We start from the raw sequence: 23,489 nt of genomic DNA on the forward strand, positions 1-23,489 counted from the left end.
ATTGGAGCACCGGACAGAAATCTCAAGGTCCAAATCAGGAGCAGAAGGAGGGGGAGCACGAGCAAGGAACTCAGTTTGCTCTTTCTTACAAGGCAGTATGAAAAGGATGTTTGCTCTTAAAGCGTCCTCTCTCCGTGGACACCAGGGGGCGATGCTTATGTGGAAAAGGCCAGCATATTTACCTACTAAAGCTGTTTGCTTCTGAAGCCAATCTCTCATCTTTAAGGACCTTATTATCTTCATTTTCTACCTGTATCCATTACCCAACATCCATGATCTAGAGTGAATAGCTTCTAAGAAACCGCATCTAAACCTCTGCACAGAATTAACTGGCCCTCCACAGCAACTGTGGTCTGAAAGCTTTCCATCCTCTTCAGAATTCAAATGTTGAAATCTTAACACCAAGGCGATGAGACCAGGAGGAGGGATTTGGAGTCTGATTGTTAGAGGCCAGAGTCCTAATCAATGGAATCAAGCCCTAAGCAGCTTTTTCCAGCATGTGAGGAAACAGATATTGACATCTGTGACCCTGAAAGCAAACTCCTCTCCTGACTCTAAATCTACCATTGCCTCGGTCTAGGATTCTTTATCTATTGGAAATATAAGAAATGAATTTATATGGAGTGTGACACCTTATTTGTGGTATCTGTGGCAGTCGGGATGGAATGAATTTTGTCTTTCCATAGTTCGATGATGAAAACTCTGAAGATAACACTCCAGCATCCATAAAAGTCCTCATCTGCCTTTTGTTGACGTAAAATAGCATTAAGCCATTCTTAATAGGTTGGCTTTCCAATTAGGAAATCCTGAGCCAAATGAACACAGTTTCTAGTGGTTGGCTTTTCTCCCTAGTAAGGGCTTGAGTTCTCTGTGTTGTTCTCAGAGGGGAAGACACAGAGGCACTAGCTGGCACTTTGTTCCCCGCTGCTACTGACATGGACTTCCTTGAGACACTGTGAACACATTGAAATCCTCTGGGAACTATTGCTTTCCATGAAATGATGAGAGAAAATGCTCAGAACAATGCAGTGCCTTCTTCCCTTATTGGGGTAGGCTCTTTGGTGTTTGCCTATGAAGAACTTTGATAATGATTGCAATGATTCTGTAAGGGTTATGATAAACAAAACATTTATTTCTAGATACTGGGAGAACCTTAAAATTCAGATATCTTTCTCTGTGATTTTAAAAGTCAGCAGGACATGATTAAAAAGTGCATTAGTGAAACTGCAACCAGTTTTCTATGCTGTGTAAAACTCGTGTGTGTGTGTGTGTGTGTGTGTGTGTGAGAGAGAGAGAGAGAGAGAGAGAGAGAGAGAGAGAGAGAGAGAGAGATGAGTGATCTCAGTGCTGTGTAACAGATGATAAAGCATAACCTTGTGGTTTCAAACGGCTCATGTGTGTCTTCCTTAAAGGCAGCAGCATTTTTACATAAAAGGAGCATGAACTAGAAAGTCACATTCTTTTCCCCTTGAAAACGCTGTGACATTTCTATCTCAAGGTCACTTGTGAATCGAACACTAATTGCTTTAGTTCTGTGTGACTGCAGACAAAATGCAGTCTGAAGGATGATCCAGAGGATGCTATGATACTACACAAGATAATGCTTTCAACCCACGCCTGAGCTTTTCTGCATGTTTGCTGTGCAGTGCAATATGGTTTAGTGTTCTCTGTTAGGGTCTGAAAACTTGCAACTCTCAGGTTGGGAACCTGGGAAAGGTTGCTTTTTCACATTTAAAATTTTCTTCATCAAAGTTATTGTCAGTAAATCAGACAACACTTTATTTAAATAATCCATCAAAAATGATATCTATGTATAATACTAGCTTGTAAAAATTTTGTTTGTATTTATTTATAACACTGTATAAGATGTGAGTGTGGAGGATGCTGTCTGTTTCCCTGTGTGTGTTATTCTAGTCTCAGTATACACGGGACAGCATCCAGCAGCACCCTGTCAATACTAATTTGGTGAGGAAAGGAAGAGAGCGACCACAGAAGAGGAAAGCCGACATGGCCATAAAGCAGAGCATCTCTCCCTGCAGTGGTGCTGCTAATGCCATCCTAGGGACCATCCTCACAAGAAGCTCATCTCTGTGAGAGTTCAAGCATGATGCTTTGTCAGGGATGTGCATCTCAGAACTTTCATGACCCCTTTCCTATATAAAAACAGTTCCCTGAATTATCAGCACCCCATTGATGGAGTTGAGTGTTGGCACTAGACACCTTTGGGTTAAGAGTAAAGGGCAAAGGATGAAGGGAAGACTGAGGTCTATAGATGAAGTTTTCTGTTGTTTGTCAGTGACAGAAGGCCAAAGAACGTCACAGAAATTTCAAGGTTAAAGGAAATGTTATTTCATTTATTTTGTAAGAGCCAGTAGAGGGGAGGGCAGTGATTGACAGAGTGTGACCCTGGAAGACAAGAGTTCACAGAAATGGGACAGAAGGCACAAGAACTTCCCTCTCATCATAAAGAAAGAGAATGTGGGATGGATACATGTAAATATTTTAAGAGAGCAACAATCATACAAATAACACCACAGTGTGGAGCCAAGAAATCCCAGATGCTGCTGAGACATTTTGGTGATATGTGTTTGCTACTTGTTCATTCATTTTCATTCAACTGGTAGTGTTGACTCACATACCAGCAACAGAGGCAAATTTTTAAAGAAATAAATGAAAACCTTATAATGGCTAGCATTCTAACTAGGAATGGGAAGCAGGTTGTCATTTGTCCAGTCTCCTGTACTTTGTTCCTAGAAAGTAGCAGTTACAAGGAAGGGGCCTGTTAAGAACTGAAATATTTGAAACAGGGGAACATGTGTGCCAGTCACTGGTAGATCTGATGGTGTAGAAGAATTTTACAGCTTTGGAACCTGACATGAGAGAAAACACAGAGAAGCGGCCACTGGAGCAATGCATCTCTGCTTGGCAGAATGTTTCTATATCTTCATGCCCACATACCCGCCTTCTGCTTCCTCTCTCCTCAATTCCTTTACTGTATTTCAGCCACCTGTCTTCCCTCCGAGAGTCTTCCTTCAGGTCTAGTGTCTTCTAGCCCTGGACCACATTTATTCTGTGAAAGCCAAAAGTCTCTCTGAGTTTCTCTTTCTACTGTTTTCTGCCTTGTAATTGAAATAGTCATTCAGCTGAACTTTTTGGCTAGGCTGTCTGGCAACAAGCCCCAAGGATATGCCTGCTTCTGCTCCCCAACACTGGGTATCTACTTCCACAAGTAGAGGGATAGCTACAGGGTGAAAGCTATAGGATGAAAGAATGATGTACCACAATATACTGACAGGTTGGAGGAGCTTATCTGCCGACACCGGACATGAACCAGCAAACTCTTCTTTGAAAGCTTTCAACAGGCATTACCAGTAAGGATTATTTGCCAAATCATGCTAACATGGAAGCTAGTAGAAAGAAACGACCTTGATATGGGTGTATGTTAGTGACATTTTCTGTAGATGTTTCCCGCTTTCAATTAATAGCTGTTTATTTTTTTTTTAAATCATGCCAGACATGGTGGTATGAGACTTTTAACCTCGGTCTCCAGTAGCCAGATGTTGTGGGAACTCCTTTAGCCAATGGTCTTTAAGATACCAACCCACTTTGGGTGTGGTCTCATGTACTATGTATAAGTGCAGATGGAAAGCAAGCATGGCCCCTTTTTTTTCTGCTGGATTTGATTCCAGTTCCCAGCGCATGCAGAGGACTGCAAATCACTACCCTTACTGTGAGTTTATCCCTAAATAAACAAACCTTTGTTATCCTTCATTCCAGGCTACTGTGGAACTCTCTGATACTACTACAGGCAGAAGCACGTAGTGCTCAAAGAGAGCTTGGTCTATACGGCTAAGTTTCAGGCTAGCTGTAGCTACATAGTGAGACCCTGTCTAACAATAAATCACATGCAGTGAGTGAATTCCACAGCTATATAACACATTGCCTTTGCTATTGAGAGGGCTGTGATCCTTGAGCAATGACAGTCAGCCACAGGACACTCCTGAGTGTCCCGTTTCATCCCTCTGTTGGGTGGCCACCATCCCCTGGCTAAGGTTCAGTTCAGATAATTTGCATAGTAGTTTAGGATTATATCTTGACCACATGGCGTCTCTCTGAGGCATCTGCTCCCGAGAGCAGAGCTGTGGAGTCTGACCTCACTTCCTCTTCCTCCCAGCATTCTGCTCTGTTTACTCCACCCACCTATGTTCTAAGCTATGAGCCCAAGCAGTTTGTTTATTACTTAACCAATGAAATCAACAGATTGATATATGACACTCCCACATCATGCATGTTTTAAAAACCTAAGAATACATGCAGCTTGATTTGGGCAATGTTTGGTGCATCCTTGTTTCAGGGATTTTCAACGTAGAAGCAATACTAGTCTGGTGGCCTTGTGTCCACTCCCTTCCCACAACCAAGAAGTCTCAGAGTGAACTTTCTCTTAAACTGTGGTTTTGCCATCTGGCAGCTTGACATTGAGCTTTGTTGAGTGGAAGACAGAGAGAAGGAAGGTGGGAGACAGATACTTTCCATGATCAAATCTCTCTTCTCTTTCCTTATGAAAAATGAGCCTTCTTCCTGTTTGTTCGCTTCTGCACTTGCATAGAAAACAGGATAATGACACTTTGCCTAAGGGTAAACACCAACATCCTGCCTTCCGCCTTGCATTCTTCTGGAATGCCAGAAGCCAGTGTTCTCTCCACCCACTACGGAACATTTCTGCTTTTCCATGCTGCGGGTGCCATTGGCGATTGAAGGCACACTGGGCTCGTTGGCTGTGTGCCTGGAGTCTATGGTTGTTTCTCAGTGAGCTCACAAGTTGTAGGACTTCTTCCACTGGGTTTTCTTCTATTCCCCACCATCTGGGTGGATGATCTCATTTACCTATCATCACTTAAAAAATAACCCTCGTCCCTGGTTCTCCTACTACATCAGGCAAGAGCGAAGGCCACACAGTCTTGTGGGGAACAACGTTGGCTTCACATGCCAGCAGAATAAGCTAGGTTTCTTAAAACCAGGAACTTTTAAAGAGAAGGTGAAGATTATGACTCCCTCATGCTTGGCTAAATCTTGATTAGTTCCGTTTTCTTCCAAGTATCCTAATCTGGGGGCATGTTGAACTCCTCTGCTGAGCCGGAGAAACAGCAAAGCTCTGATGTGCTCAAGTTGCTAGCCTCCTCCTCTTTGGAGATGCTTTGGGAGAACATTTATAAGTGGCTTTGAAGACTGTCATCTTTCTGTTTGAAAAGCAGCTTATGATTATAGTAAACTAGATTTCAGTAGGGATGTTTAGGACGTGGGTGGTTAATTTCTGCCACAACTCAAAAGCCCAAGCGAGCATGCAGAATGAAATGGAGCAAGCACTGAAGGTACAGTTAATAGCTTATTTATCCACTGTCATCTGAGAATATGTTTCCCGTAGCTAACTTTTGAAAATAGCTCAGTTTACTCAATTTAATCACTTAACTTTTCATAGCTAATCATAAGAAGTGCTTGTCAAAGTAGAACTTCTTGAAAGTCTCATAGATTTCTTTAATGCTCTAGTTTGGCTACTGGACATCATCTGATTTTCCCTGGAACATCCGTGCCATTGTGATTGCTCATTATCATGCAGACTTTAACACTATGTCATTCATTATCGACCTTTATCCTGTTTAAAGCTCACAGATACCATGAAGCCTTGATTGGTTTTTAATCTTTTTTATTTTTGGTGGGTTGACTACGACCAGTCCTTTCCTTTGTGAATGATCATTTCCTTTGCAGGTGGTTCATATTGTAAGTTAGTTTTATTCATCCATATACTGGAGCCCATTTCCCTGCTGAGGCAGAGCCAGTAACACTTCCTGCTCTATCTCTCCTGGCCTTGTATCTTATTCTAATGCTAAAGCTTTCTCTTCTGATTGAGTGTTGTCTTTGTACCTTGATTTGCAGGATCATTACTTTCCATTTAGTTACTTAGCCGGGAGAAGGTGGTAGCATAAACATAATTGCATTAAGTAATAGCAAAAGAAAGGTTAAGAATATTTATGCCAGCGCTAACACTGCCTTTGTTACAACTCTTATTGGAGAGTTGAGGAAAACTGAAGTCATGTTCCAGACAATAAAACCAGGAGTCCGAGTCAGATTGCTTTGACCTCAAAGTTTATATTTATTGCCTTGAGCCACTTCCTAGAATCCAACACTGTAACAATGCAATTTCATGACTCCCACCAGGAACACACCCGAAGTCCTGTCTAGCTAATGGTTCTCAGTAGGCTGGCTTGATGGCAGAAATGACCACAGTCCTTTGGAACTATGTGTGATTGCCTTCAACAAGAACATCCCTCTACTTCTGACTGCTCCATATTCCTATTTGAGCAGGAGACTAGTAGGAATTGTTTTGTTTCTGACCCAAAGCTACTGCCAGTTCAGCTCAGCAAGTTCTGAAGATTCCCATGTATGGTAGCAGTGACAATATGAAAACCTGTCCCCTAAACTGCTCCCAGAAGCTTTATAAAATAGAACATGAGCTATCTCTTTCTAGCTATGCAGAAGCTGCATCTGCTTCTTCCTGGGACTTGGCTGTGATTAGAATACTTGAGGTTGCAAAATGAGAGACCTTAAGCTAACCAAGCATTGTTATAATATTTTAAATATGTTTGCTTGTGGAAAATGACTGCATATGCCTCTGGAACTTATGACCCATTGCCATGGAAACTAACGTCAAAACACAGGGGAAGCATATCTAAAATCTTTACTCCCCCATCACTCAGGGAACATAATGTGTCCATGGACAAAGAAAAGGTAGGTGAGGGAAAAAAACATTTCAGAAGGAGGTGGGGAGAACACAGGCAATGTCGGGAAATCCTTAAGTCTTTGTTTTCAACAATGATGATATGTACAGGATACTTACCTGGTATCTGATGCTGGGATGAGCTCTTACCGTGTGTGCTGGGTCCTTGTGAGTAACAGACAATAAAACAGACTAAATTTTTGCTCAGGCTGAGAAATGCAGCAAATGACTCCATGGGAACTTACACTTTGGCAGCCTGCTTCCTGAATTTTTGCTTAACTCCTACATCATTCGGAAGAAGCAGCAGCAAAATTTACTATGTTCATTGTAACATAGCCACCTGAGAAATGTAATACATGATATTAATGGAACATTTAAATTATCCATGCACTCAGCAGGAAGCTCACTTAGAGAGAATGAAGGATAATTCTTTGATGTATCTAAATGTACCAACAGGAGAATAATTGGCTTTTGTGCTGCACCAGCGCCAAAGGGAAGACAATGAAGATAAAGGAGGGCTTGGCAACCACACCTGTGTTTTTAAAACAAAAGAACCACATGCTTGTTCCCAATGGGAATCATTGTACAACTAGGTCAGCACATGGGAAAGACGCCTGGAAGAAGGGGGACACTATAATTAAGTGAAACTAAAGAGCGAAAGAAGGCAAGGGAAGAGCTCTATAAACAAAAATATGGGGAAAGATAGGTCATAGGTTACCGGTGAAGTGCACGTCAAATCCTTGACTCGATGTAGGCAGAGGAGAAGCAAGTTGATACTTTAGGGAGAATCACTCTGATGTATGTAGGTTCCACGTTTCATTTAAGAGGGCCCCGAACGCACCCCCTAGCCATTTAGTTCAGATTCTGTGTGAGAGGACTTCCCACCTGCACATAGGCATGGATGAAAATCCTTCCTAGTCCCTGCCTTGGAGAACTAGAAACAGCTGAACCTCTGAGAAATCTAACAAGAAGCTCAGTGGTGGTGGTGGTGGTAGTGATGGTAATGGTGGTGGTGGTGGTGGTAATGATGATTTTATCTTTATATTTCTAGTGATGGATTTGTTCATCCCATAAGACTTCAAGGTATTCCCATGTAAAGATCTGTTATAGTTTAAATAAGCAGATGGGTTTTGTTGGTCACTGCCTTGGTATCCAGATCTTTTCCCATTTTTTCCCAATCACAGAACTCAACAGAGTACAGCACATAGGGGTGAGAAGACAAGTACACAAAGTCTGGGAGGCAAGTGAGCTCTATCAACATATATTGTGGTCACCATCTGATTGCCATTGTCTCTGAAGACAAGTAGCTCATGTCCTATGTAGTTGTGACACGGCCATCTTGTTAGCTGAATCTCCAGGAGCACTTCTGTGCTGGGAGCACTTCAGTGTTATTCATCTTCTCAAATCGTAAATGTCAGCAAGGGATTGCATAATATGCCAACTGAATTTTCGCTTTCCAAATATACACATTGGTGGCCATGTTGGTTGGGTGACTGAAATCATTCCTGCTTGTGAACATTTCTCATGATAAATACATTTTATCAAAACTTATCAAATTTGTTGCATTTAAAGTTATTTAAATCCCCATACAATGTGACTTAAACCAATCATCACCCCAATATTTTTCTAGGACTGATAAGCTCCCTCTGCAATTGTGATCCCAGAAGTCTCACAGTCTTCTAAGGAGGACTGGTGAGCCCTAACAGAGTGTTTTCTGGGATTGCTTCCCTGATGCTGTGCATCACAGCCAAGGTTTGTCTAGCATACACCTGCCTTTGGAAGACAAAAGTTAGAGTCAACATGATTAACATTCAGAATTGCATGTAAGATGAGATTCTGAAGCAGGTAACAAAATTCAGATTTTGAGACTCATTGTAGCTGCAATTCCTTGAGTCATATAGCCTCACTGTACCTCAGTTTCCTCAGTTGTAAAGAGGGGGTGACAATAGCACTCTCTTATAGGTGGAGGTAGAAATAAATGAAGGCGCTGAGCACACCATGGGTGCTCTGTGCTGCTGTATTTTCTTGAGGGATCCACCCCATTGTATCACACACAGAGGATTGACTGCAAGGGGAGCACAGGATATATAGTCAGCCAAGTGGGCACAGTCTTAGCCTTTACAGAAACATCATTTAATATTAAATCCATCAGAACATTGCAGCTTTTGTGCTGGACCCAGACAAGTGAGTACAGTTGCATGGGTTGAGACTTAGGGCTATGAAGCAAGGTCTGTCAGGAGAAGCTTCTGAGGGGCAGTATCACTTCCATGCTGAAGCCAGAGGCTATGAAGGGAAGCGAGCAAACATGTGTCACCCTGACTAACAGAAGAAACACTGCTTTTGATCTCTCAATAACTGCTATGACCCAGACTCCCTTTCAGTTGTCTCAATCATATTAGTTGTAGTAGTTACACTAATATACTCAAGTATAAAGGGTGTATGCTCATTTCACACTGCCAACCACTGCGGTTCAGAGGATGTAGTCAAGTTCCTTGATGATGAACTTCCTACTTCTCATGGAGTCTCCAATTCAACTGGATTCTGAGACTGAGGTGCCTTTTAGCTTTGTACCCGATGCTCGCTGGCCACCTTTCCACCAAGCTATCATCAGGACAAGAATCTTTTTAGACTGGAGTCATGTTTCTCAGACATATTGATTTGATGTACGGTCCATTTTTCTATAAGCATATCTATGGCAAGCTCTCTGTAATTGGGGTATCTGACTGTGGAGAGAGACGGACACTGGAAGGTTCCTTCTTCATTTGGTTAGACTGACAAACTCTGGTAATGCTCTTAGAGTAACCAGTGTGTCCGCTGTAGTTTTGGTTCAAAGATGTGTGAACCAGACTGGTAGACAAGCTAGATACTGCCCTACCTTAACCATACCGAGGGTTTCTGTGAGGTACTAACACATGGGTGCCAGGTATAGTGGAAGCCACTTCCTCCTTCTGTAAGTGCTGCTGGAGCCTGGTGTGTGGCCTGTCGAATGATAAAGACGCCTACCATTTGATCTCTCTCATCCCTTTGCCTGCTTCCTCCAGCTGGGGAGCCCTTTCTGAACTCTCCTGCTGTACCTCCCACGGAACCTGTGTGACGCCTCAATCTTTAATTTCTGGTTACTGCTTAGTGTGATCACATTCACTTTCCATCATTCAGTGGTACTCCAATTCTCCTCTGCTGACAAAAACTCCCCCATCACGCGCACACCCACACACCTTCTCTTTATTCCCTTCTACACTACTCTGCGATGCCTTCACGTGGTTTGGGAGGAGGAAGGAAGGTGGCAAATGTGCTGTATCTACTGTCAGAATTCTGGGCCTGCAGACTCTGCTTAGAGTAAACTGAGCTCAGGTGGCTTGAAGGCACATGTCACGGGGGGAGGGGGAGGGGGGACCAATGCCCCAAGAATTCTTGCTTTGAGTGTAGGTAGGAGTATGAGGTTGATTCAACTGAGGGGGCTGAGCACCTTTCTCTGAGTTAGTGTTGAGTCATTCAGTCATTCACTTGGGACTTTGTTGTTCGAATGTGATTTTTTTCCAAGCAGTATCTTACTGTCAATTTCACACACACACACACACACACACACACACACACACACACACACAGGGTTAGACTACATAAATTTTCTTGCAGTTCTAGAGACTGGAAATTCAAATTTCCTTCTCATCTATATAGCTGCCTTCTTTCTGTATCTTCTATGGCCCCTTTACCTTTTGTATGTAAAGTCAGAAAGACAAACCTCAGTGTTTCTTCCTGTTATAAGGATTCCTGTCTTAGCAGATTGGGGCCCCTCAATTATGACACCCCTTAACCTTTAACTACTGCTTAACTACCCTCTTCTCTAAGTGTGGCCATGTGGTGGGGAGTCCATCTTCATCATGGAAGTTTGCCCAATAATCTAAAATCTCAGCATTCCCATGCATTTTCTATTAATGAGGAAAATCTACTCATAACTCATCACAGTTGAAACAGTCTTGAAATAGTGACCTAACGCTCACACAGAGCAAAGCAGTGAAGACATCACCAAGATGTCCAGAAAATGCCAAAACTTCTCTCTTCCTACCCCAAACCTTTCCATGACCAGTCCTGGTTTTCAGTACAGCAGAAGACCCCCAGACCCCGGCTGTAGGTCTACAATGTTTATCAGGAAAAGGTATAAAGCACCAAATGTTTGGGAAGACAAAGAAGCCATACTTCACCCTCATCCTGCAAACTACTGTCCTATTCAGAATGGTCAGGCTAGATTTAGATGTGTGGCAAGATAGATGAGATGTATAGATGTAAACATACAACTCCTACATAATTTAACAAAGCTACGGCATGCCAATACTTTCAGTTGGCATTATTTATTTAAATTAAATGTGTTTCCTTTCCTATTAAAGAAGAAAAAAGACCTTTGGATACATTACCCTAGTGGTAGAAATATCTGCTCCTACACTTGAGGAAATTTTAGGACAGAAACAACTAAAACAAATACTCTGAAAAATTCATTCACCTGTCAGGATGTACACTTCCCAGTCAATGAGCAGCTTTGGGAGTCAAGAGCAGGCACTCTTCAGGTAAAATGGGCTATTTGGGAAGTGACTTTTTATCCTGTCTCTTAATTCTTTCCTCTTCTCTTTTTGTTGTTCTTCCTCCTCTTCTTTCCCTCTTCTCTTCTTCCCCTCCTCCTCTTCTTCTTACTATCTTTTCTCACTCTCCTTTTACTTCCTCTGATACCTTTCTGCCTGGGGTACAGTAACTTGGCAATGGCATCTTTCTTCCTCCTTCCTTTTGTCTCCTTTAGAAATGAAAGTTAATCCACATCTACACAACATGGCTTTCCCAAGCCTTCCCCACCCCCATGCATGGTTGAAGATTTTATAATGAATTGGCACACAGTATGTATTTAACAACTCAAAAACTTGCTCCCAACACTTTGAGAGGCTTAGCAATTCACATTTTTAATGACAATATCACATTAGAAAAAGAAATCAAAATATCTCCTACTGGGTTTGCATTTAGTCAGCCAGTGTCTAATGAAATCGTAAGCTAATGTCCACCTAGGAAAAGGACATAGATGAAAGCAAAGGAAAATTTCCATAAGTTATATACAAGCTGGGTCATATTTGAAGCCAAATTATGATTCATATGAAAAACAGCAGACTCTTGATGAAAGATATACAGACAGCTTATTTTAAAATACTTCCTTTCTACCAATGTACATGCTATGTTGATATGAGGGAATGCTTCTTTAAGATTTCTATGTTCCCTAGTCAGACTCACCCGTTGCCTCCATATAACCTTAGTGCTCAGAATCTAGCCTGTTTGTTACTGTTTTGCTGTCAATTTTTCATAGAACCTGTCAAACAAGTCTGATTCCTATTTCCCACTTTTCATCTGTTTTGTTCCCTGTCCAGTGGATAACTGTTTTATACACTGAATTCAAAAGGAACTCGTCTTTGGGTATTCTCTTAAAATAGAGACTTGGAATCAGAAGGAAAGAATGAAGGAGTGAGAAAGGAAGACGGGGGAGGGTAGTGTAAGCCCCTCCCTAGCAGCCCGTCAATCATAGGGGCAGATTCCTCAAAGGCAAAGAGAGGATCGATGTAAATAGGTTTCTAATAGCTAGAAAGCATCCATGTGTTTCCCTAAAGACCGTGCCATCTGCCAAAACATCTAATTCCAAACACCACCCTGACTGTTAGCCAGACTTAGAGAGAGGTGACCAGAAGGAAGTTCAGGATACAAGTGTGCCTTTGGACCCCCCAGGGCATGTGACTGAGCTAGAACTCTTCCCCTCTCCATTGTCTGCCTGGAGCTGGAGGTAAGTGCTCATGGGCAGAGGATCATTGCCCATGTAGAGGATTGGGGGAGAGCTACTATGAAACTGCGGGGAGGTGGGTAGAGTGAGCACCACATTCATAGAGCCCAGAGGCGCAGCCATGTTTCAAAGGGTACACGCTCAAACACGGGCTGACACTTGGCACTTCGCTTGCATATTCAATACACTTGGGCCAGATGATCTAAACTGTGGCCTCTTGTCAGTAAATGCCCCAGTCGTCTGAAGGGCAATGGTTTAGATTAGAGAGCAGGCAAGTTGACAAAAGTCCAGAGGAAGTTAAGGACTTGCCAGCACCGCTAGCATTTTTTTCGTCTTTCTCTGGCAGCACTAAAATATGTTTGCTCAAAACAGGGCAAGATGAAAACTACTGGCAGTCAGTACTTCTTAAAAGAGGAGGGGAAAGAGTGAAGAGAAACATGTTTTATTTCTCTGGCAGACATACCAATTAAAATGATACTGTGTTGTGACAGATTACTGAGTAATTAATGCCTAATTGAGCATTTTGCTATATGCTTCTACGAAAGTGACTTAAGTGTGCCTGAGTCAACCTCACCTTACGGTATAACAAACCTTTGCTAAGCAGCATACAGTCGCACTCTGGACGCAAGGAACCCCAAGACTAAATAGAATGTTGTTTTGTTTTGATTTTTTTCTTTAAATCTCTGAAAGTTAGGCTGAAAGAATTGGCTTGGCAAGAAGATCCCAACACTGAAAATCCTCCTGGGGATTTCATGCTTTCCTCGTTTGTAAGCAAAATCCATTTTCCATGAGATATTTTTAGCTCTTGTATCCCCTGCTGTCCTATTAGCTTTCAGTATACCATTAGATCTTGAGGCCATTCCAGATGGGTCATGTGATTTCTAAGCATCCCTTTTCGGTTCCCTCGTAAGCGACTAGTCTTACAGAAGTCAGAGAATACTAGACCCTTAACTACCAAAGCCCCAGTGTGTTGTTATGAAGCCTTGTTTCTTACTGATAGGATGTTAAAATGTTTTCCAGCTGCCTCTAAGAGGTCAGCTTGGCAGAGTGCACTGGGTGACCTCAGATAGAGAGAGGTTTTCAGCCCTGCAAACCGCCTATGTAAATATAAAAATGTATTAGGCTGCAGAACTGTGGCGGGGGACAGAAAGAACAACCACACCATTGAGAAGAAATCACGCTGAACACTGGCATCTCTCACATGGTCTGTTATCGCATGCATACTTTTGATAAACTGTCTTGATTCAGGGTACTCTACATTTCTAATGTCAATTTCTCTTCTGGAATTTATGCAAAGCAAAACACCAATGACTTAACGTCGTAACCAGAAAAACTTCCTTCTGAAAGTGTTTACATTTTTTGGAACAATTGTTTGTCAGTCAATACACCTCCTTTGCCTTGGAAGGAGAAAAGTTACCATGAAGTCTGATTTTCAGTTGTTTAATTTGAAGAATGATTTATGGTGTGTGTGTGTGTGTGTGTGTGTGTGTGTGTGTGTGTGTGAGAGAGAGAGAGAGAGAGAGAGAGAGAGAGAGAGAGAGAGAGAGAGGTATTTACCCAAAACTCTGAAGCAAGAATCCAAGACAGTCCCTGTAATGAACAGAAAGCATGCTTTTGAAATGCGCTGAGAAATCCTTTCTAGTTGAAACGCTCTGATGTTGTTGAGTGTGTTCAGTTTCCGTGGATCAAATCTTTCCCATCTCTGCATCCAAGCTATTTGGCGTGATCAGATGATCATAGCTCAAGGAAGTGATTGGAGGGCGAGCCGGCTGCAGCTGCCGTGTAGGCTTGTGCTCAGGGACAAGGAGGCACTGTTTTTCAAACATAGCATCAACATAGAAGTTATTCCGTAGGCTCCAGGATGCAGCGATGGGCTGCACTGCCAGCATTGTTCTGCTTCAAGCTTTTCGCTCTGTGGTCCAGAGGAGCTGTCCACACATTTGCAGAAGACGCCAGGAGGAACCATCCCATGAAATCGTGCCTCTCGAAAGTGACGATGAAATGAGTAGACCCAGAACCCTCATAATGGTACTGTATGCTTAGCAAACAGACTCTCTTGACTGAACTGCTATTATGGAGATAGACGCTGCAATTTGGGAGGGTTTGGTGTTTTGGCTTCAGACCAAGATATGTATGACCTAGAGTTTGCTACCTTGTTGTTGCTGTTTTAGGGGAAAGCATCTCTCGGGAGCATTGCTATCATTAAGAGAACTGATTTTCTTTCTTAGATTTGTCATTTAAATGTGTGGTGTGTGTCTGTGAAATCCTCTGCTTCCTAGCATTTGTATGATGTTAACTCTGCAGCATGGAAAGAAAAAAAAAGAACAAAAAGAAATTTGACATTTAGTTTCAGTGGTTTCTGTTGTAAGTCTTAATTTGGAAGAAGAGCCCAGATGGTGGGTTTCTTTGTATATCGCCTATAAACAATCATGTTTTGTAGATGCTGGTAGTTAGATCTCTAACTTCAAGAGATCTGGGGTTATTTTTCTGTCCTTTTCCTGACTCTGAAACGGAAATGCTTTTTTAAAACGCTTAGTTAACTTTGGCACAAAATCAGAGTAACGTATTAAGAGTCATGTGGAATGCATGATATTTTTATTTAAAAGTTGTTTCTTACCAATTGTAAAATTCTATAATTTTTAAATTTGTGCTTTTATTGTATCAGTGTTGCTCTTCTGTGCTTCTGCTTAAGCAACAAGGATGAAGTAAAGAGTCCATTCTAACTTTAAGATTTGAGGAAGGGATCTAATTAATCATTGAAATCCCCTGTCAAGATATAAATGGTGAGCTCCACTTTCTAAAACTGGAGATGTGTTGAAGTCAGAGTGCTTTCAACTCAATTTTTTTTTTCTTTTAGACTTTGGTGTTCAGGATATAGTAAATAATGAATGAAAAATACCTGTTGCATTAACAATTTTTAAATGAAATTCATTTGGTCCTGGATGTGCCTCTGAGTGACAGGTGTAACTTTCTATACTTACTCTTTTGAAAAATCAAGGTTTGTGTTTTCACAAAGCAATATTGCTCTTGAATTGAGGGCTATGACTGTCTCTTCACAGAGGCAAAATGATTTCACACTTATTAACCCTGTAAACTTAAAAGGGTTTGAGATTGCTCAAAGGTCAAAAACCTTATTTTCTAACTTTTATTAATAGTATCAACATATCCATAGATTCTACACAGATGTGTTACTGACACCAATAGTTTTTCTAATTAGATTATAATTTTTTTCAAAATAAGCAAAATATTTTAAAGTATTCAATAGCTGTTTACTATTTTCTACATATCCTTTTAGTTTATCTAGTTAATTTAACCAGAATTAAATGGAATGATAAAGAATTCACTATGGGTAGAACTAACTCTTATCCCTATATTTTAAATTTATAATGTTTCATCTTATATGAAACCATTTTTTCCTAAAAATACTTTTTTGTAGCATCTCTCTCTCTCTTTCTCTCTCTGTGTGTGTGCATGTGTGTGTATGCATGCGTGCACGCATGTGTGTTTGGGATTGCAAATAAATGTTTAGCATGTTTTTTAATTCAGTAACTTTAAGGCAAATGAAAAGTCCTAAACTCAGGAAACAAAAAGAATCCACCATGTTATGATAATATACTATACATTTAAAAATCTAAAAAAAGAATTTTGAATGCTATTTCACCACAAGTAAATGACAGGTGCTTGAGGAAATAAATGCTTGTGCTGATCTAGACATGATGCAATGAATATGTGGATCGAAATACTACATGGCACCCACAAATGTACACAACTGTCAGGTGTCAATTAGAAAGTTGAGCATGTTTAGCAAGAACTTGCTGATGACAAAGTAGAGGTTCAGAAGACTGGATGCCTTGTTCACATCCTAGAACTGCTAAGTGTCAGCTCTGCAGACCACAGGACACACTGATTCCAAAAGCCATTGCCCTATCCACCCTGTTTCCTCCTCAAAGAGAATAAGGATGAAACTGACAAACTCACTGAGTTTTTATGAGAAACTCGTGAGCCACTTAGAGGAACATATGCTGGTAAAAGTCACTGTGGCCCTTGAAAATGTCCTCTATGGCAGCTGCAGGATTCAAACATCTTCAGTGCCATGAAGAAATGCACCAGGAATCTCTGCCCTGGCTGCAAAGCATGAAGGTCATGGTACATTTCAGGCAATTTTGAAATGGATGTGTTGTATTAAGGCTGCACTATTTAGTGAACATATTTGTTAATGGGAATATTGCCCATCTTCCAAGGTGTTGCTTTGGCAGTGTTTGCTTGTTTCCACTTCATAAGGAGGCTCCTATGTGTGTAGATCCTAAACCTCTGGACTCCAGTGATTTTATATGGGAAGGCCTGGTGGGGCTGCTGGGAATCTGTGCTTTCAGCAAGAAATTCTGATTTATCCTACTAGAGCAGCAGTTCTCAACCTTCCCAGTGCTTCAGACCCTTTAACCCACTTCCTCATGTTGTGATGACCCCCATCATAAAATTATTTTCGTTGCTACTTCAAAAACTATAATTTCACTACTGTTATGAATCATAATGTAAGTATCTGATATTCAGGGGATCTGATATGCAACCACCGTGAGAAGGTCATTTGGTCCCTGAAGGGGTCATGACCTTCCCGTTGAGAACCAGTGCAATAGAGAATGACCTGGGATGTCTGAGCATGGCTCTCTCTTGAACTCTCCACCTTGCTCTCCTTCAACCTGATGAATCTGAATTTTGACTCATGCATTTGAGAGTCTCTAGAAAATAGTAACAGACTCTGTGGCTACAGAGGGAAAGCTTAGGAGCTGTGAGAACATCAGCAGTCAGAAAGCTATTGCAGTGGCACCAACTAAAGTCCAGTATGCCTTTCTCCTGGGTTAGTGAGAAGTGTTTGGATTCTGGATACATGTTGGTAGCAAAACAACTAGGTTTTGTGTAAGTTACTTACAAGGTGTGGGGAAAAGAAAGCAGTGTGGGTTTACTGTGCACATTTCTTTAAATGGTTATTAATTTTTTATCATATGTGTGTGAATGTTTGGCCTACATGTATGTATCTGTACCATGTAGCTTGGTGTCCACAGAAGGCATCCAGTCTTGTGGAACTTGGTGGTTGTGAACCACTACACCTAGCTCTTGGAAACTGATCCCAGGACCTCTGCAAGAGCAGCAAGCACCCTTAACTGCTGAGAGATCCCCTCATCCCCTGCTGTTAAGTTTTTACCTGGGTATTCAGAACCAAATTTTTCTTTAGTAGGAAAGTGTATGAAAACAGGGCATAGGAGTGTGGTCCTGCCCATTATAAAGGTACTGAGTTCTCAGTGCTTTATAGGTCTATGCTGACAATGTCAAGTAGGAAGCTAGATGTGTAACTCTGGAACTTTAAGGAAGTGTGGCCAGAGGAGTAAAGCCTGACCCAATGTGAATACCAATGAATGATTGATGAGCAGGCAAGCGGTCACTTTTCTAATGCACTGTATTATGTAAGTCCATTTCATAGCTAAACACATATTGCCTTCTAACCTCTCTTGGACTGAACTTTTAATTGCTATTTCACTATTTATATATTTTTCTTTTATCACTGGCATATGGGAAATAGGTAGGGACTGAGTTTGGTTTTTTGTTTGTTTGTTTTGCTTTTTTTGTTTTTTGTCCTTTTTTTGCCTCATTGGTACCCAGATCAATGCCTTTTATCCTTTTATAGACTAGAATTGAGTAAGGACCTCTGGACTGGCGTCTTTGAACAACTAACACCAAGATAAAAGCTTGGTTAGCTCCTAACTCTTAATTAAATTGCACAGGGATGAATTGAGGCAGGAGATGCACGTAAGGGTTGAATACTGATGTCGTGCAGATGTGGTGTTGCCACTCAGAACGTGATACTGGTATCTATCTTAAAGAATTTCATTTGAGTGTTCTCAGTCAGAAATCAGCTTGGGCTTTATGATAGAAGTTTGGGTATGTCGTCCAAACTAAAGAGATTTGTTAAACATGAAAATGAAAGATTTCTTTAGTCCTTTTGCCATTTATATGGGATGCATAAATCCTGACAGTTGAGACTATTAGAATTCAGTGAAGACAAACTGATAAAACGTTAAGACAGTTTTTCAAAGTATGATGTATGTTCCTGTGGGTGTGAGGAGTGTTCTTGGGGATATGAAGACAGAAGTTAGCCTTAGCTTTCATTCCTTACGGCATTTTCAACCTTATTTTTTGGGACAGTCTTTCTCAGTTGTCTGGAAGTTGCTCATCATGCTAAGCTGACTGACTAGCAAGCCCCAGTGATCTGCCTAGCCAGTACTGGGGTTTCAGGTGGGTACCACCATAGCTTTTTTCTCTATTTTTTTTATTTTATTGAGCTATACATTTTTCTCTGCTCTTTTCCCTGCCTCTCCACTCCCCTTCAACCCTCTCCCATGGTTCCCATCCTCCCGTTTTACTCAGGAGATCTTGTCACCATAGCTTTCTTATGTGGGGTCCAGAACTTAAACTTGGGTCTTTATGCTACAGTAACCACTTCACCCATTCAGCTATCTCCCCGCTACCTAAAATATTTATAAATTGTTTTTCTTATCCCACTGACAGCATGTTTTGATAAAGTTTACAGATAGCTAATTTAATTTATATAGGTCTGTTTTCTGGCTAATTCCTGTAATTTTGTATGTCTTATAGTCACTGCTCACCCCAGAGGTTTTCTCCATTTTTAAGTCTTTTATCCCCCCTCTCAAATCAAGAATGATTATCCACTGATGCAAGAGGAGACTGTGGAGCAACTGTCAGGCAGGCTTCTGTCTCCCTCTGGCTCTATAATGAACTCCCCCATAGCAGAGTTGCAAGTCTCAACTAGAAAGTGAAACATTTTCAAAATTTATCAACATTTTGTGATGATTCTGAAACAGTATAAACCATAAAATTTAATTTTGGAGGATAACGAGGATATAGTGTATACATAAAACCAAATTTGGCTCTGTCATTAATATTGCTCAAAGGCCATGAAAAAAAACAACAGTGTAAAGGCGTGAAGTTGTGAGGTGAAGTCACCACCAGTCAACAATGTGCTCGTATATGACAAAACTAACATGCTGAGTGACTCTCAGTTACAATTGCTGCCCCAAGGCCTGCATCGTAAGCTGCCCTTTAATACCGCCAAGTTTTCTACTCGAACCTGTTGTGAACTATACAGCATTTATGTCAAATATTACTTTTAGTAGTAAATATGGATAACTTTCATAATTTAAAATGAAAAAAAATGACAAAGCCAAATATAAGGAGGAGAAAGAAAGAAAGAAAGAAAGAAAGAGAAAATTCCAGAGAGACATAGAGAAGATGCATGGCCCACCAAGTCTACAATCCTATAATGACAGAAAATTTGCTAACCATTGCCTGGTAAATGACAAGGCTTCAATCATTGGGGAATCTTCTTTTTCCTTCATTTTGACTTCTATAGTATATTGTATTATCTAGTTGATCTAAAGGACCTTGGATTTTCTTCTGGGTGTTTCTTGTTTACCTCAGTGTCTAGGAGCTTAGTATGGTTGTGTAGTGACTTCTAAATTTAGAGTCAGAAGAATGAAGATCAGACTCTCAAATTATCTTATTTAATGAAAACCCAGATGACCTGGTCATGCTGGTTTGACATAGGGGAAGGTGTCTCTTATCTGTTAGTGAACCAGAATCTTTACCTTCTAGAATCACACCGTATACTAATCACTATCTGTATTAGTTGCTATTCTTAGCTCTATGACAAAATGCCTATAAAAGCAATCTAAGTGAGAAAAGATTTCTTCTTGGCTTATAGCTTAGGGAGATGTCACTCCACCATAACAGCGAAGGTGTAGAAATGCTCATGGTGAGGTAAACCTATGGCAGAGACTTCTCGCACTTCAAGGACCGGAGGTAGTGTGAGCAAAAGTAGAACTAAAGTACAGCCATAACCTTCAAAGGCCTGTCCCTCCTTACCTACTTCCTCCAACAAAGGACCGCGTCTTAAATACTCCTTTTTTTTTTTAGTTGTATAAGTTTTCTTTTTTATTTTTATTTTTTGCTTTTAAATATTTTTTTTAATTTATTTATTTATTGAGGATTTCTGCCTCCTCCCCGCCACCGCCTCCCATTTCCCTCCCCCTCCCCCGATTAAGTCCCTCTCCCTCATCAGCTTGAAGAGCCATCAGGGTTCCCTGACCTGTGGGAAGTCCAAGGACCGCCCACCTCCATCCAGGTTTAGTAAGTTGAGCATCCAAACCGCCCAGGCCCCCCCAAAGCCAGCACATGCAGTAGGATCAAAAACCCATTGCCCTTGTTCTTGAGTTCTCTGTAGTCCTCATTGTCCGCTATGTTCAGCAAGTCCGGTTTTATCCCATGCTTTTTCAGACTCAGGCCAGCTGGCCTTGGTGAATTCCCGAAAGAACATCCCCATTGTCTCATAGTGTGGGTGTACCCCTCGCGGTCCTGAGTTCCTTGCTCGTGCTCCCCCTCCTTCTGCTCCTGATTTGGACCTTGAGATTTCTGTCCGGTGCTCCAATTTGGGTCTGTCTCCTTTCATCGCCTGATGAAGGTTAATATTCAGGGGGATGCCTATATGTTTGTCTTTGGATTCACCTTCTTATTTAGCTTCTCTAGGATTGCAAATTATAAGCTCACTGTCCTTTAATTATGGCTAGAAACCAAATATGAGTGAGTACATCCCATGTTCCTCTTTTTGGGTCTGGCTTACCTCACTCAGGATAGTGTTTTCTATTTCCATCCATTTGTACGCAAACTCAAGAAGTTCTTGTTTTTTACTGCTGAGTAGTACTCTAATATGTATATATTCCATACTTTCTTCATCCATTCTTCTTAACCTGTAAATCAACACCACAGGTTGGGGGCCTAGAGTGCAAACTGTGAGCTTGTGGGAGTCATTTCAGAGTCAACTCCAGCAGCTTCACTCAGGGTGGAAAACTGCAGCTATGCAGGCTAGCTTAGTCTACAAGAGACTTATGCTACCCACTGGGTAATTCATGCAGCAGGACAAGGAGGCCATTTGCATCAGGACTTAATGTATTTCTTCCATATCCATTCTCAGAGCCTGTTCCAGAGAACGTGCTCCAAAACCAGAGGCTAAGGAGTGTGTTAGTACAGTCTGCTTGAGTTACTCCCTGACCTCTGTTTTTAAATTTCCTTCCAAGGTGGAAGCACAATAATCCTTGCTTCTTGCTAAAGTACATTTAAATACCAGGATAAGAAACAAGATGAGCCAAGTGGTGGCAGCACACGCCCTTTAATCCCAGTACTCAGGAGGCAGAGACAAGTGGATCTCTGTTATTTTGAGGCCAGCCTGGTCTACAGAGCAAGTTATAAGACAGGTTCCAAAGCTATGAAAAAACCCTGTCTCAAAACAAAACGAAACAAAAAACTAAATAAATAAAACAAGATGAAGGAATAAAATAATCATTTATAAAAATAATAATTTCATTTCTCTGGGACTCATTTGTTTACATATATGCTTAGTGAACAAAATCAAGACCAACGAGGAGTTTGATACGGGAATGACTTCAGAGGAAATAAAATAATCTCCTTCTATCTCTCTACTAAATAACTTAATAAAACTTTTGCGGAGGGATTCTTCACATTCTTTGCCCAGTTGCATAGCTGTTGAATGGCTCTTAGAGGAAAAGGCTTTTAAAGTCTCTAAATCCCAAGTTAATGTTCTGCTCTGCTTTAGTGAGAATGGATTTGAATATACCGACTTAAGACTCCCTCAGGAAAGAAATCCCGTGTAAATAATGGAAACTGAGTTTAAATGGTGTGCCAAAGATAGTATAGCACAGAAACTAAAAGCCCAGAGAATCTTTGGCAGTAAGTTTTGCGTGTGAACTCATTTTCAAGTGAATCATGAGGTCAAAGAAAAGAGATGGAGGCTTTCAAGGTCTTCTCCCTGGGTAGAAGAATTAATTGAATGTACTTGGATCTTAGCAATTAACAATACAAACCTTTCAAGAAAGGTATTACAGAACTCAGATAAAATATGGTATTTGCTTGTGCAAATGATAGCTCACTGTTACAGTTTTCTAAATGGCACCAATTGAAAATAATAAGGAACAAATAGTATTTTAAAATTAAAATCTATAGTATGATAAATAACAGCAGAAAGTCATGGGTGTGTCGGGAGATGTGATAGTCAGTTGTGTAACAAAACAAATGCACAGATTCAACTATATACATTGATATAGGTATAAACAAGTGTGTGTGTGTGTAAAATATTCTACCTCAGTGATTCAGTGATATAATGCTTCGGGAGAATCCATGGTGTAAAATTGTAAAGATTATATTATCAAATAGAAACATTTTGTTATATGTTTAGAAAAAGAATGAAATCAAATTATTGATACTAAAAATTTCTTAATTTTTGAATATAATTAAATATATTTTATTAGTGTGATATGTTTCCTTTCAATGTTTCTTTGTTGTGTGGAAGAGTGGGTTTTACACTCATTCTCTCGATTTTAGGATTCAATATGACCCAACCCTAAACCCTGATCTTAGGAAATAATAGGGATATAATTGAGAAACCGAAAAAGAAAGTAGTGATACAATTGAAAGTCAAATATGTTGTTTGCCAGTCAAATCTGAATGCAGCAACTTGTCTTGCTTCTTCAGTGAGGTTTTCCTAAAAAGTCAATTTATTCTCTCAGGTTTTGTCTTCATGGAGCTAATTTGCTTAGTTAGGGACTACAGTTTAAGACTGCTGAAATTCCTGCTATAGTTTGAATCTGGGGTTTCCCCAAATACCTAGGTGTCACAAATTGGCAGTGAGTTTATGCTACTACCTGGAGGTGGTGAGATCTGTAAGAACTGAGGCCTGATGGAGGAGGTGAGACCTGTAAGAATTGAGGCCTGATGGAGGAGGTGAGACCTGTAAGAATTGAGGCCTGATGGAGGAGGTGAGACCTGTAAGAA

General features: G+C 40.9%; 1 protein-coding gene across 11 annotated transcripts in view; it reads left to right on the forward strand.

Moving 5' to 3' along the window:
• Dock10 (dedicator of cytokinesis 10) overlaps window positions 1-23,489 on the forward strand; it is a 250,045-nt gene that overhangs the window by 40,014 nt on the left and 186,542 nt on the right. For 7 of the 11 annotated variants that reach the window (XM_026785418.1, XM_026785414.1, XM_026785417.1 and 4 more), the window contains exon 1: window positions 14,430-14,603. The exons of 3 other annotated variants lie outside the window; for them this stretch is intronic. In XM_026785418.1, the coding sequence (XP_026641219.1) occupies window positions 14,445-14,603 (159 nt within the window). In that variant the 5' untranslated portion in view covers window positions 14,430-14,444. Of the gene's footprint in view, window positions 1-14,429; window positions 14,604-23,489 lie in introns of those variants that run through there. One more of the 11 variants, XM_026785420.1, reaches the window with a different exon arrangement.

The sequence above is a fragment of the Microtus ochrogaster genome, linkage group LG2 (genome assembly GCF_000317375.1).
Source record: "Microtus ochrogaster isolate Prairie Vole_2 linkage group LG2, MicOch1.0, whole genome shotgun sequence".
Taxonomy (NCBI): domain Eukaryota; kingdom Metazoa; phylum Chordata; class Mammalia; order Rodentia; family Cricetidae; genus Microtus; species Microtus ochrogaster.